This window comes from Giraffa tippelskirchi, chromosome 1 (assembly GCF_054371585.1).
Source record: "Giraffa tippelskirchi isolate mGirTip1 chromosome 1, T2T-mGirTip1v1.2.pri, whole genome shotgun sequence".
NCBI classification, from domain to species: Eukaryota; Metazoa; Chordata; class Mammalia; order Artiodactyla; family Giraffidae; genus Giraffa; species Giraffa tippelskirchi.
Window position 1 is genome coordinate 148,630,067 of NC_137275.1, and position 14,665 is coordinate 148,644,731.

The 14,665-nt window shown below is 36.0% G+C and overlaps 1 protein-coding gene across 4 annotated transcripts in view; it reads right to left on the reverse strand.

Annotated features, from left to right (window-relative positions):
* Window positions 1–585: 585 nt before the first annotated feature.
* The window catches only part of SNAPC3 (small nuclear RNA activating complex polypeptide 3), a 38,469-nt gene continuing 24,389 nt past the window's right edge, over window positions 586–14,665 (reverse strand). For 3 of the 4 annotated variants that reach the window (XM_081499907.1, XM_081499897.1, XM_081499878.1), the window contains 5 exons: window positions 8,369–8,451; window positions 6,462–6,626; window positions 3,018–3,125; window positions 1,444–2,044; window positions 586–717 (listed from right to left, as the gene is read on the reverse strand). In XM_081499907.1, the coding sequence (XP_081356033.1) occupies window positions 1,897–2,044; window positions 3,018–3,125; window positions 6,462–6,626; window positions 8,369–8,451 (504 nt within the window). In that variant the 3' untranslated portion in view covers window positions 586–717; window positions 1,444–1,896. The remainder of the gene's footprint in view (window positions 718–1,443; window positions 2,045–3,017; window positions 3,126–6,461; window positions 6,627–8,368; window positions 8,452–14,665) is intronic. The other variant, XM_081499887.1, reaches the window with a different exon arrangement.

The following is a 14,665-nucleotide window of genomic DNA, read 5'->3' on the forward strand; positions in this document are numbered from 1 at the left end:
CAATATGGCTACTTTTCCTCTAGATCTCATTAGTAACTGAAGATAGCCTTTGTAACTTTGGTGGAGACGTTAACTTTAAGAACCACACAGTAATAATCTCAATAAATAACAAAACAGGAATTTTAACAGCAGTATAATGTTTTAACTGACATTCTAATTTCTCTGCCAGTAAAATGAGTTGATTGGTACAACACATACATTAATGCTGCTTTAAGACAATACACTTTCTGGAATTTGCTGTTTTGAGAATATGAAATGATGAAAATAAAAGTAAAGAGACCCTTGTATACTATATTCCTATAAGGAATGCAGTTTAAAAATAAAGGAAGCAAAAATTCATTTTTACCTGTGAAACTTTCAAGGAATTAGATAAATCTCTGGTTTTCCAGCAGGATTTTCAATTTGTTCAAATTGAACATCATTGGAGATATGAAAGTAAACATTTAGGCAGTAATAGCCAGCCAGCCATGAAGGGACCTCTTACTTTCTTATGCTGATTTTCTGGTGTACTGATTGAACCAGTGAATACAACCACTAGAAACAGGTGACAGGTGATTGTCTTCTACATACCACAGTTAAGTAGCATTTAAGTCCATAAAATGTTTTATTGTCAACTTTTTAAACACACGTCTTACAGGCTTCATCAGTTTTTTATTTATATGGTAAATGTTCTCAGCCATCCAGGGAAAGTGGAATTCAGCTGAATATAAATATAACCTAGAAGAGAGAAGGTGGAATTTAAGTACAACACATTTGAAATGTTTAAAAATTTAATTCTGCTTAATACTTTTCCAGCAAAGTATTAATTAAATTTTCCACCAAAAAAGATTTCCAGAGTATTTCAATAAAATAATATAAGTAGCTACAATTTTCTCTGATGGGTCTAGACCTTCCTCAAAATTATCAACGTTGTCCTCTGGCCCCAAATGAGAATTGGGTAACTAGATTATCATAACAAAGGTACCAGAAGAATGAAGAGCTGGGCTAGAAAAACAGTTGCTTTCTTTTTGCATACAGAATGCCGAGTATTATTGCCAAACAACAGCGATGCAGAGCCAGCAATCCATGGGATCTTGATTTCCCATCTCCACTCAGTGGTTATGTTAGATAAAATCTACTTTTTTAAATCATAAAAATATTAAAATTGTCATACATTTTAAACTAAATAGCATTTGTGATTCCAAAAAGTTCTGGTCAAGAAATGAAGCTTCAATTTAAGTGTTACTTCTATGAAGTTATGAGTATATACCCAAACTCTTTATACAGTCATTATTCATGTAGTGAGTCTTGAAGTGTTTAGTGTTCCTAGTTTTTACCAAAATAAAACCTAACATTACAAAAGAGTTCAGTGTAAAATTACACAATAGCTCTTCTGAATACTGTCTTTATTAAATTTATTCTTAACCTCTCCATTTTTATCACAGATATTTGAAGGATATTTACCTTGGAAGCCTCATGGTACAAGGTGTAGCTCTCATGCTTCAAAGAATTTTCAAAACACTTCCATCACTTGATGTATCTTTAGGAGAATTTTGCTAATGGTAGATGAGCAAAAACCTCTCTGGACAAAAGCAAATAGGCAAAGTACAGACTGGGAGAAAACCACAATACTTATGTCTGACAAAGGATTTGTATTCAGAATACATAAAGCACTCCTACAACTCAATAGACAACTCACTTAAAAATGGGCAAGAAACTATACTTTGGAATAAATATTAAAATAATTTAATTCAAACATTTAAATACATTCAGACTGCTTAAGAAGATCTGTGATTTGAACTTTTTTTTTGTGGGGATGACAACTTTAGCTGATTGTTTCTGGTGGATCCTGTTCCTCACTGGCATTTCTTGGAAGTAAAGTAACCAAGTTATTTCACAAGAGTACACCTTTGGATATTAATTAAAGGTTCCAGGATCAACATAGGGATAAGCGAGGAATTCCCCCAGTTTGTTGCCTTCTGCATCATAGTGGAGCATTCGGAAGCAAACATCACAAAAGAAACATGGGTCCTGTGGTGCAAAACTGTCATTGTTTGTCACCCACCTGTAGTTAAAAAAGATGTACATCATTACAATCAACTTTTTCATGCTTTAATGTGCTGTAGTTATATGTATAGGTAACATTCCCACTATTGCCTTATTCTATCTTATTTATACAGTATAATCCTTTATATAATATTGTATATACATACATAAGTAGAGACATAACTCTACCAGTATTCTACAAGGCAAAAGGACAACTTTTCTCTGAAAGATTTCTCCTTAAAGGTAAGTAGAAAAGAATATAAATCCATATTTTAAAGTATCATACGCTTGAACGACATACTTAGCCTTCAAACATAACCTAGAGTTTAGGGTAAAATGTTATATACAGAGTGTATGCAAATTGGAATATGGGTAACTCTTAGTCAACTAAGATTTTGTTTTTTAACCAGGATGTCACATTAAGGGAAAATGATATTTTTCAGTCTATCTGAATTGTGCATCTCATGGAATGTTTTGACATTCTCTGATTGCCATTTTGATCTGATAACTGATTTATCGTGTTTTTCTATTGATCATTTAGAAAAGCATGTTGTGGTGGGGAACCCAAAACACACTAATGACACTAAATTCTTCCCTTTTCCCCTGGATGGCTTTTTGAGTGATTCACAGTTAAACACAATCTAAACATGCAAAACCACAAAATTTTATAAAACCATATTTTGACCTCATTAAAATAAAAAGGAGACGAAGTGTTATTCATCCAGCATAAGTTATCAACCAAACTATAAAGTCTGACCTAGTCCCTAGACTGTTATACCTAATTCAATTGCTTATTGTTTAAAAAGACAGCTGTAGCTTAAACTCATTTGTACTACTATTTGTAGTGCTTTCTAACTAGATGAAACTTTATATTATTTATATACCAAAGTATAAGTCCTCAATTCAAAACAGAAAAAAACAAATACCAAAGATCGAAAGTGCTTCACTATTGAAAGCCAATACTTCCCAAGGGAAAAAGCAGAATCACTTACCGAGCTGTGAACATTTTACAAACAAAACATTTTCTGGTCCAGAGCCAATGCTTCTTGATAAGAAGGGGATAAAGTGTCTTATCCAGGCAGTCATCGTGATGCACAAGCCTTTTGTACATGAAAAAATAAATAAATGATGTGCAAATTTTTGTGATCTGTAATGAAATACATCCTTACCTCAAAATGAAGAACACAGTAGGTGTATTTTCAATTTGTTGTGTTCCTTAAAACACTTTCTCCAAAAGACATTTGGGATTAAACACGTATTTTCTTTTCTGTGCAATTTCCCAAATCTCTTTAGGAACATGTACACTGTGACTCTGAGAGGGAAATGTAGGCAGCATTACCTGGGTGAATTTCTTCAAATCTGTGCTTTGTTTACTTAGTACTTTTTTTATGGAACACAGTTTGAGAGAGTGTACTCAGTGCTACAGATTAAGTGGTTTTGAATTACAAACATGGCTCTTTTTAATTAAAAAAACTACTGAAAATCCCAATCTGGCTTTGGTATAATGTGAATTGGTAGGATTTTAGTTTTAGGTATCAGAATTAAGAAATTTTAAAAATGCAAAGTCAGTTTACACCACTCATCAGCTTAGTGGGTTTGGATAAATCCTTAACTATGCTGGACCCCCCAATTCTTCATTTGAAAAATGAAGAGCATGCACAACAGTATTCTAAAAACCCCTTAAGAATTATAAACTTTGACTTTTTTTTTCAGTAACAGCGTAGCACTATATTAACTTCACCATCAGAAAATGATTTGTTGTTCAGTTGCTAAGTCGTGTCTGACTCTTTGTAACCCCATGGACTACAGCATGTCCTTCCAAGATGAAGGCTTCCATGTCCTTCATCAGAAAATGATTAATAAACTTGATAGCTTATCAACTATTAAATTATGGGATAGCAATGAATGATTAAATCCTCCTGTAAGATAAAAATTACTTGTGAAAGTCATGCAGTTGTGTCCAACTCTTTGCAGCCCCATGGACTTTACAGTCCAGGGAATTATCCAGGCCAGAATACTGGAGTGGGCTACCCTTCTCCAGGGGATCTTCCTGGCCCAAGAATCGAACGAGGGTCTACTGCATTGCAGGTGGATTCTCTACCAACTGAGGGAAGAATTACTTGTAGTCAATTACATTGACAGGTGCTCAGGGCTGGATTGGTGGGATGACCCGGAGGGATGGGATGGGGGGTGGGTGGGAGGGGTGTTCAGGATGGGGAGCACGTGTGGGCCCATGGCTGATTCATATCAATGTGTGGCAAAAACCACTACAATATTGTAAAGTAATTACCCCAACTAAAATAAATAAATTTATTAAAAAAAAAAAACTCCTTAGGAAAGTCCTACATAGCAAATGCTTAATAAGTGAAAATTGCTCTTCTAAGTTGTCTTGAATTTTAGGAATGATGCTGTACAACCTACACTATGAGAAATGTAAGGCCACTTAGATCTTCAGAGAAAAGTGGATTTGTCTTCCATCTCATGCTTATTCGGAAGCATATTCCTGCTCATCTGAGTAAAGAGCAAGCAGAACACCTTATATAAAACTTAGAAAAGAAGTACATTATCAAATATATAATCTTAAATCCTATAAATCTATGAGGTTTATGAATGCTTCTGGCTCTTGCTTCAGCAATTCTTCCTGAGAGGCAACTGTTTTCCATTCATTTAACTGCCTCTTTTTAATACAGCTTTTCAACAACCCTCTACAGAACTACTAAACTTTGGTTAAATAGATATTTAATGTTTAAATTATGACTAATGAATTAAACATCTCCCTAAACCACACAACTGACTATAGGTTCATTTTCTCATTTAACACTTTTGTTTTCTAGCTACTAATTCTCTCATGTTTGCATTTCCTTATTAGGTTTCAGTGTACCTGTCACTAATTCAGTTCCCTATTTGCTGACAGAATGGCATTGTGCTCTTCACATGGGCCACACACCAGTGGGAGGTCTAGCAGTCTTGGGACCTGCTTCATGAGTTCTCGGGTCCTGCTCCAGTCTCTGGACTAAGCTGTTCTCTAGGTCTGCTCTACAGCTATCATTCTGAGAATTCCTTTTATGTCTTATCTGTCCTGCTTTGCATTCCACGTTTTCCTTTTTCAAGGTTTACTCTTTGTGTCAAGTACTTGACACAAAGTACGTTCCTGAGAATGAAGGTATGGGAAGTAAATTTTTGGAGACTGGTCACTAAAACAAAACAAAACAAAAAAAGTAAAAAAAAAAAAGTAGAGGCAGGGAAAGCCATCTGCATGAGTCATTGCTCCACAGGCACATCTTCACTGTCTCTCAGAAGAAACCAAATCAAGACCAAGGATCGAGCAGAGCTTATTCGTATACTATGGTCGTCTTTCATAAACAGAGATTTCCTAATAAGGAAATGGAAAGCTTTATTCATTAGAGATACCAGCTACACAAACTTTATAATCCCTAACTCTCATTTTAGAATACTTAAGTCCTTCCCACTCTAAATCTTTATCAAAGCACTAAGTCTTCATATTTGTCAAACATTAGAATTATTCTTCTCTTCCTCCAGTTCCCTTTTATTTCCTTCAAATTCTGGCAAAAAGAAACCCAGAAATACACGTGCAGGTTTGCAAAGCAAAGGGTCTATACAATAGATGATTACCACTTTGAATAACAGCTGTCCAATACACAAATGAAGATATTTTAATAGAGTATTTACAGATTTTTAACCCGTAACTAAATGTTTTATAGCAAAAATCTAGCCTGTATTATATTTGTCTTTATACCGGCACTGTGATAAAATATAATTTTTAGTATTTTTTAATGCACATGGGTTTGGGTGGACTCCGGGAATTGGTGATGGATAGGGAGGCCTGGCGTGCTGCGGTTCATGGGGTAGCAGAGTCGGACACGACTGAGCCACTGAACTGAACCGAATGTAGGAGGGGGCCCATGGAGACTCACAGAAGTCATACACTGTCTTTGGGCAGAGGAGGAGCTTCAGTTATTTTTCTTGATTTTTGGCATATTCTACCATTTCAAATAGGGTTTCCGTGGTAGCTCAGATGGTAAAGAATTTGCCTGCAATGCAGGAGACCTGGGTTTGATCCCTGGGTCAGGAAGATCCCCTGAAGAAGGGATCATCTTCAGAGATCCAATATGGGGGTTCTCCAGAGAACCCACTCCAATATTCCTGCTTGGAGAATTCGATGGACAGACCGTGGCGTTACAAAGAGTTGGACCATTTCAAATGGCTCACACTGGTTAAATCGTATTTATTACAGATTTTCTAAAAGACAAGATGGAGATGCAGAGTTGGTCATTATAGAAAAAGCAAACATTTTTGCTGCTCCTGAGTCAAGCTGCAATGATCATTTCTTTCATTCCTCTTATTTCAAACAAATCTACCCATGGTTTTCTTCTGTGAAATAAAACAGGACAAATGTTTTGAGTGCTACCACTTACCTTATGTCAGTAATGACAACAACGTGTTCACAGTCTCCCTGGTGACAGTATAAGTAAGGAAAACCCACTTTAATATACAAGTCGTTGAAGGTGAAGTCTTCCATTTTAGCAGTCTGAAACTTTCCATAGCCTCTATCATGGGACTCTGACCACTCAATGATGGTTCTGAGGAGCAAAAAGGCAAGGATGTATCGTTGCTCCAGTTTGCAACTGCAGTATTTCACAAAAGCTGGCTCACCCAATTAACTGGACAATTACCATCTTGAGGTGAAAATCAAGTGGTTGATACATGTTGCTAAGTAGGAAGGAACTCTGAATTTTTCTGTACCCATGAGAGCAGCAGTTCACAAAGTAAGGTCCTGAGACCCCCACAGAGGTTGATGAGGTCAAAAATATCTTTGCAGTAATCCTAAAATGTTATTTGCCCTTTCAGCTGTTTTTCTCTCATAAACACCAGTTTTCAGGAGGCTAAGTGATGTGTAATCACTTAAGATTGAATGGAAAATGTATAACATCACTCTTCTATTTTGTTTGGAAAAGTTATTTTTCACAAAAATGTTATTAATGGTAACTGTAATTGGGCTATTTAATTATTATTATTATTTTTAATTTTTGGCTGCACTGGGTCTTCATTGCCACACAGGCTTTCTCTAGTTGGGAGAGAGCAGGGGCTACTCTCTAGTTGTGGTGTGTGGGCTTCCCATTTTGGTGGCTTCTCATGTTGCAAAGCATGGGTTATAGCGCATGTGGGCTCAGCAGTTGCAGCCCTTGGACTCCAGAGCACAGGCTCACTAGCTGTGGCACATGGGCTTAGTTGCCCTGTGGCATGTGGGATCTTCCCAGACCAGGGATTGAACTGGTGTCCCCTGCATTACAAGGCAGATTCTTAACCACTAGAACACCAGGGAAGCCCAGATTATTTAAATTAGTCAATATTTAAATATATTTCTTAGTTTTGATTTCTAGTATGGTGAATATTTACAGCAATAACCCACATTAAAGCTCTTTGGAGTCAATTATTTACAGTATGAAAGAGTGTGGAGATCAAGTTTGAGAACTGCTGCATTAGAATATAGATACAAGTGGTTATAATGAAAGAGAATGAAAGAGTTTATATAAACACTCAGAAAAACTACACACATATACATACTCTAGTTGTCAGGACATCAGTAATAAAAGTATGGTAATACTTTTATGTAGATAGCATGATGTCAGACATAGACTTTTCATGTTATATACATAAACAACTTATATCCACTCACCTAGGACAAATAGTATACACCTGACAAGTAAAAAAAAAGTGAATTAATTTACTACCACCTAAATATGAAGAACTGCTGCTGCTGCTGCTGCTGCTGCTGCTAAGTCGCTTCAGTCGTGTCTGACTCTGTGCGACCCCACTGACTGCAGCCTACCAGGCTCCTCCGTCCATGGGATTTTCCAGGCAAAAGTACTGGAGTGGGTTGCCATTGCCTTCTCCGAAATATGCAGAACAGAGATTAATAAAGTGTTGAAGTAGAATTTACTTTTTTCCAGATGTTATCTATAAGACTCAACACAAGATTAACTATAATTTCTGAAACAGTAGATAATATATATATTTTTTTACAAGTTTAGATAGCTGGCAAAGATCTTGAAATGATCTATGTTATGTCTTTGGTAAAAAAATTTTTCTTACAGCGGTAAAAAATTGATTAACTTACTATAACCTAGGCCAACTGGATGAAATGACTTTGAAAATATTTTAAAAATCTGAGAGAGACTTTTTAATCTGAAAACTAATAAAACAATCTAACAAAATAATTCCTTGGCAAAGACCCTTAACACGCCAATAATAGGACTTGTGGAGATAACCCTCTTTTGATGAGAAATAGCAAAGACTTTGAGAAGATTTTTGCAAACTATACCTGCTCAAATCTCTGCACTCAGGGTATCTTTTATCGTTATAAAATATTCCTTCAAAATAAAAGAAGGCTGATTTGTATAGGTCCTAAAAGAAAACAGATGGTATTGAGAAAAACTTCAGTATTAACCATTATAAAATTGCTCTACGTATTAATTCCAAATTTGTATGTCATAAAATCACACTAGTACGTTTTACAGTAATTTCATGCACCATCACAGAATATGCTCAGCTCATTAATATTTAACAGGAACCTCCTATGTGATAAGGTATTATCTTGGTTACCAGGGATAAAGGCACAGATACAATCCTTGCTACTATTTTCAGTTTTTTCCTATTGCTGTTTTAATCTCTAGGTTTGATTTAAATTTGTATGTTGTCCTGAGATTCATGAAAGGAACCCAATTAGAAATGAAATGTGTCAATATTATTTTATGATATGCATATACAGCACTGACAATTATTTTAGATACCAGAACTGAAAACAAAGCAAAATCACCTCGCTGATATTTCCCCAGTGATAATGACAATGATCATGGAGTTATGTTATCCTGTTTTATATTTTCAGTGGGCTTGTATAAAAAACTTCTCTCCTTATATTTTCAAATAACTTGTAGGCAAGCAGAATGTGAATATCTATTCTTACTGAAGCAACCTTGCCCAAAGTACCATATAACCCTCAGGTTTCAACTTTCACACTACCACACTTTGTATCGGAGCGGTGGTCTCAATTCTGACCTCCTAACAGAATCACAAAAATACCAAAGACCAAGTCTCACGTTAGATCCATTCAGTGAAAATTTCTGAGGATTTGGCTCAGGCACCAGTATTTTCCCAACCCTCTCAGGAGAGTCAGATGTGCAGGCAACACTGGGAACCCACTGTTAGGCTTGTCCTTCACCATTTTCTTGGAATTACACACCTGGGTAGGGTCAAAAGAGGGTCTTTTCCCTTAACCTACACTTACTGCTCAGACCTCAGTTTCCTCACCTGTACAATGAGAGTATCTGTCACGCACGCTATCTTATAGGACTGTGGTGAGACTCAAAAGCAGTTTAGGAACTTTATAAAGTTATGTAAGCTTCGGGCATTAAAAAATATTACCCTAAGATGGCCTAATTTCTCTCCTACTTCTTTGAGGATTTGATTTTTCTCTCTTGTTTTTCTTCATTCCCCTATTTACAGCTCACCTGGCACTGGCGTCAGATACCCTTCTAAGACTGGCTGCACTGTTTCTTCTCAGACTACTCAATCTCCTGACTTTCCGTTTCCTCATGTAAAATCTGAGTAAAGCCAACACCTTCTTCCCATGTGGTTGCAGAGATAGAAGGATATAATATACTATAATGCCATGCCTGCCTACTATAACACAAAATCTACTACTTACCATACTTCTAAACCCTCAAAGAGGTAAGTAAGCTACGATCCAAAATAAAGATTCTGAAAGAAGCACTACTGCCTTATTTTGTAAACAAAACAAAATTTAGTATACATAACATATAGAACTTCACATTAAATGATTCGGGCAACTTAAAACCTTTGGTCTAATTATTAATTAGAAGGGGAAGTCTAAAAGAACAAAAATCTTTTCCTTATATTATTACATAAATGGATAGGTGGGAGTAATCTCAATAACAGTTAACTTTCATTTCTAATGGTAACCAGAGATCCTAACTAGTTTCCCTATTTTGTCAGCTAGTTTAAGCCAAACAAGTTCCAAGGGAGGGAAATTATCAACTGATATAGAAAAATTAGTGCAAGAAGTCACTTTCACTATTAATCTAAGGTAAACTAAAGATCAAAGTAACTATGGATAACCAGTATGATCATTTAACAAAGTCGTTATTTATATGTCATTTTAGGTATCTAATAGTCATTTATTCTCTTGATGACATTCAAGTCTGGAACATCAGAACCTCAGGAACATTCCTAAGATCTGCTAGGAGGAAAATGGTAATGGGTGAAAGAAATGTCAGACAAGCTTGGGTAAGAAAGTTTTTACAACTTAAATTTATGTTACCATTCTTCCTATACCAAGGCTTTACTTATACTAAAAAACAACAATATATGCATAAAGTATTATCTTAAAGTTCCTCTTTGTTGTTGTTTAGTCGCTAAGTTATGTCCGACTCTTTGCAGCCCCACAGACTGTAGTCCGCCAGGCTCCTTCTCCATGGGATTTCCCAGGCAAGAATATTGGGAGTGGGTTGCCATTTCCTTCTCCAGTGGCTCTCCCTGAACCATGGATTGAACTCGCATCGCCTGCACTGGCAAGTGGATTCTTTACCATTGAGTCATTAGGGAAGCCAGAGAGTTTTTTTAATGGATTACTGACAAAAAGAGATCTTCTAATCTGAGCAATGTTAAAAAGATCATTGATCAGACATTAAAACTTGAAGAACCATTAAAAAAATAAATAAAAATAAACCCAAACTAGCTATCTGGAAAAATAATACCTAAGCAGAAAATGACTCTGACTTTATACATATATTTTATTTATTCTTAAAATCTTTATTAATAGAATTAAGTGAGTAAAAAGAATACTTTCTTTCTTTTAAATTTAATTAATTTATTTTAATTGGAGGCTAATTACTTTACAATATTGTAGTGGTTTTTGCCATACACTGACATCAATCAGCCACGGGTGTGCATGTGTTCCCCATCCTGAACCCCCCTCCCACCTCCCTTCCCATCCCATCCCTCAGGGTCATCCCAGTGCACCAGCCCTGAGCACCCTGTCTCATGCATCGAACTTGGACTGGCGATCTGTTTCACATATGACAATATACATGTTTCAATGCTATTCTCTCACATCATCCCACCCACACCTTCTCCCACAGAGTCCAAAAGACTGTTCTATACATTTGTGTCTCTTTTACTGTCTCACATATAGGGTGATTGTTCCCATCTTTCTTAATTCCATATATATGCGTTAGTATACTCTATTGGTGTTTTTCTTTCTGACTTACTTCACTCTGTATAATAGGCTCCAGTTTCATCCACCTCATTAGAACTGATTCAAATGCATTCATTTTAATGGCCATGTAATATTCCATTGTGTATATGTACCACAGCTTTCTTATCCGTTCGTCTGCCAATACATCTAGGTTGCTTCCATATCCTGGCTATTGTACACAGTGCTGCAATGAACATTGGGGTACATGTGTCTCTTTCAATTCTGGTTTCCTCGGTGTGTATGCCCAGCAGTGGGACTGCTGGGTCATGTGGCAGTTCTATTTCCGGTTTCTTGAGGAATCTCCACGCTGTTCTCCATAGTGGCTGTACTAGTTTTGCACTCCCACCAACAGTGTAAGAGGGTTCCCTTTTCTCCACACCCTCTCCAGCATTTATTGTTTGTAGATTTTTGGATAGCAGCCATTCTGACTGGCGTGAGATGGTACCTCACTGTGGTTTTGATTTGCATTTCTCTGATAATGAGTGATGTTGAGCATCTTTTCATGTGTTTGGTAGCCATCTATATGTCTTCTTTGGAGAAATGTCAGTTTGGTTCTTTGGCCTATTTTTTGATTGGGCTGTTTATTTTTCTGGAATTGAGCTGCAGAAGCTGCTTGTATAGTTTTGAGATTAATTCTTTGTCAGTCGCTTGGTTTGCTATTATTTTCTCCCATTCTGAAGGCTGCTTTTTCACCTTGCTTAGGTTCCTTCATTGTGCAAAAGCTTTAAGTTTAATTAGGTCCCATTTGTTTATTTTTGCTCTTATTTCCATTACTCTGGGAGATGGGTCATAGAGGATCCTGCTGTGATTTATGTCAGAGAGTGTTTTGCCTATGTTTTCCTCTAGGAGTTTTATAGTTTCTGGTCTTACATTTAGATCTTTAATCCATTTTGAGTTTATTTTTGTGTATGGTATTCTAGTTTCATTCTTTTACAAGTGGTTGACCAGTTTTCCCAGCACCACTTGTTAAAGAGATTGTCTTTTCTCCATTGTATGTTCTTGCCTCCTTTGTCAAAGATAAGGTGTTCAGAGGTGCATGGATTTATCTCTGGTCTATTTTGTTCCATTGATCTATATTTCTGTCTTTGTGCCAGTACCATACTGTCTTGATGACTATAGCTTTGTAGTATAGCCTGAAGTCAGGCAGGTTGATTCCTCCAGTTCCATTCTTCTTTCTCAAGATTGCTTTGGCTATTTGAGGTTTTTTTTGTATTTCCATACAAATTGTGAAATTATTTGTTCTAGTTCTCTGAAAAATACCGTTGGTAGCTTGATAGGGATTGCACTGAATCTATAGATTGCTTTGGGTAGTATACTCATTTTCACTATATTGATTCTTCTGATCCATGAGCATGGTATATATTTCTCCATCTATTTGTGTCATCTTTGATTTCTTTCATCAGTGTTTTATAGTTTTCTATATATATATAGGTCCTTTGTTTCTTTAGGTAGATTTATTCCTAAGTATTTTATTCTTTTCATTGCAATGGTGACTGGAACTGTTTCCTTAATGTCTCTTTCTGTTTTCTCATTGTTAGTGTATAGGAATGCAAGGGATTTCTGTGTGTTAATTGTATATCCTGCAACTTTACTATATTCATTGATTAGCTCTAGTAATTTTCTGGTGGTGTCTTTAGGGTTTTCTGTGTAGAGGATCATGTCATCTGCAAACAGTGAGAGTTTTACTTCTTTATTTCCAATCTGGATTCCTTTTATTTCTTTTTCTTCTCTGATTGCTGTGGCTAAACCTTCCAAAACTATGTTGAACAGTAGTGGTAAGAGTGGGCATCCTTGTCTTGTTCCTGATTTTAGGGGAAATGCTTTCAATTTTTCACCATTGAGGATGTTTGCTGTGGGTTTATCATATATGGCTTTTATTGTGTTGAGGTATGTTCCCTCTATGCCTGCTTTCTGGAGGGTTTTTATCACAAATGGATGTTGAATTTTGTCAAAGGCTTTCTCTGCATCTATTGAGATAATCATATATGGTTTTTATCTTTCAATTTGTTAATGTGGTGTATCACATTGATTGATTTGCAGATATTAAAGAATCCTTGCATCCCTGGGATAAAGCCCACTTGGTCATGATGCATGATCTTTTTAATATGTTGTTGGATTCTGTTTGCTAGAATTTTGTTAAGGATTTTTACATCTATGTTCATCAGTGATACTGGCCTGTAGTTTTCTTTTTTTGTGGCATCTTTGTCTGGTTTTGGTATTAGGGAGATGGTGGCCTCATAGAATGAGTTTGGAAGTTTACCTTCCTCTGCAATTTTCTGGAAGAGTTTGAGTAGGATAGATGTTAGCTCTTCTCTAAATTTTTGGTAGAATTCAGCTGCGAAGCCATCTGGTCCTGGGCTTTTGTTTGGTGGAAGGTTTCTAATTACAGTTTCAATTTCTGTGCTTGTGATGGGTCTGTTAAGATTTTCTATTTCTTCCTGGTTCAGTTTTGGAAAGTTATACTTTTCTAAGAATTTGTCCATTTCTTCCAAGTTGTCCATTTTATTGGCATATAACTGCTGATAGTAGTCTCTTATGATCCTTTGTATTTCTGTGTTGTCTGTTGTGATCTCTCCAATTTCATTTCTAATTTTGTTGATTTGATTCTTCTCCCTTTGTTTCTTGATGAGTCTGGCTAATGGTTTGTCTATTTTATTTATTTTCTCAAAGAACCAGCTTTTAGCTTTGTTGATTTTTGCTATGATCTCTTTTGTTTCTTTTGCATTTATTTCTGCCCTAATTTTTATGATTTCTTTCCTCCTACTAACCCTGGGGTTCTTCATTTCTTCCTTTTCTAGTTGCTTTAGGTATACACGTATTTTAAAAATGTACTTCATTCCTGAAGTACTAGAGTCTAAAACACACATTAGCAAAACACATTACATTTTAGACATGACTTTTAAAAAAGATTTAAATACCCTGGCCCAGTTCTCCTAGTCCTCTCACACACCAAATTACTCAAGGAAAGTATTTTTTTAAGTCCTGCTTGTTGACTGGAATAAAGATTCTTATTTTCTCAGCTACGAGACCTGCAAGTAAATGATTTATTCCATGATTACCAGTAGAGTACAAGCCAAATATCTCCCTGTTAAAGAAAATCATTATAACGTAAGGACTTATTTTCAGTTTGTTAGGTGTGACAATTGCATGGGGTAAACAGATGAAATAATTCTGGCAAAACACTGAGAACTGTTGAAGGTGGATAATGGGTACATAAGGGCCCATTATACTATTTTCTTTTTTAAAAAATTTTTTTAACTTTTTATTTTATATGAGGGTATAGCCAATTAACAATATTGTGAGTTTCAGGTGAACAGCAAATGGACTCGGACATACTTATATGCC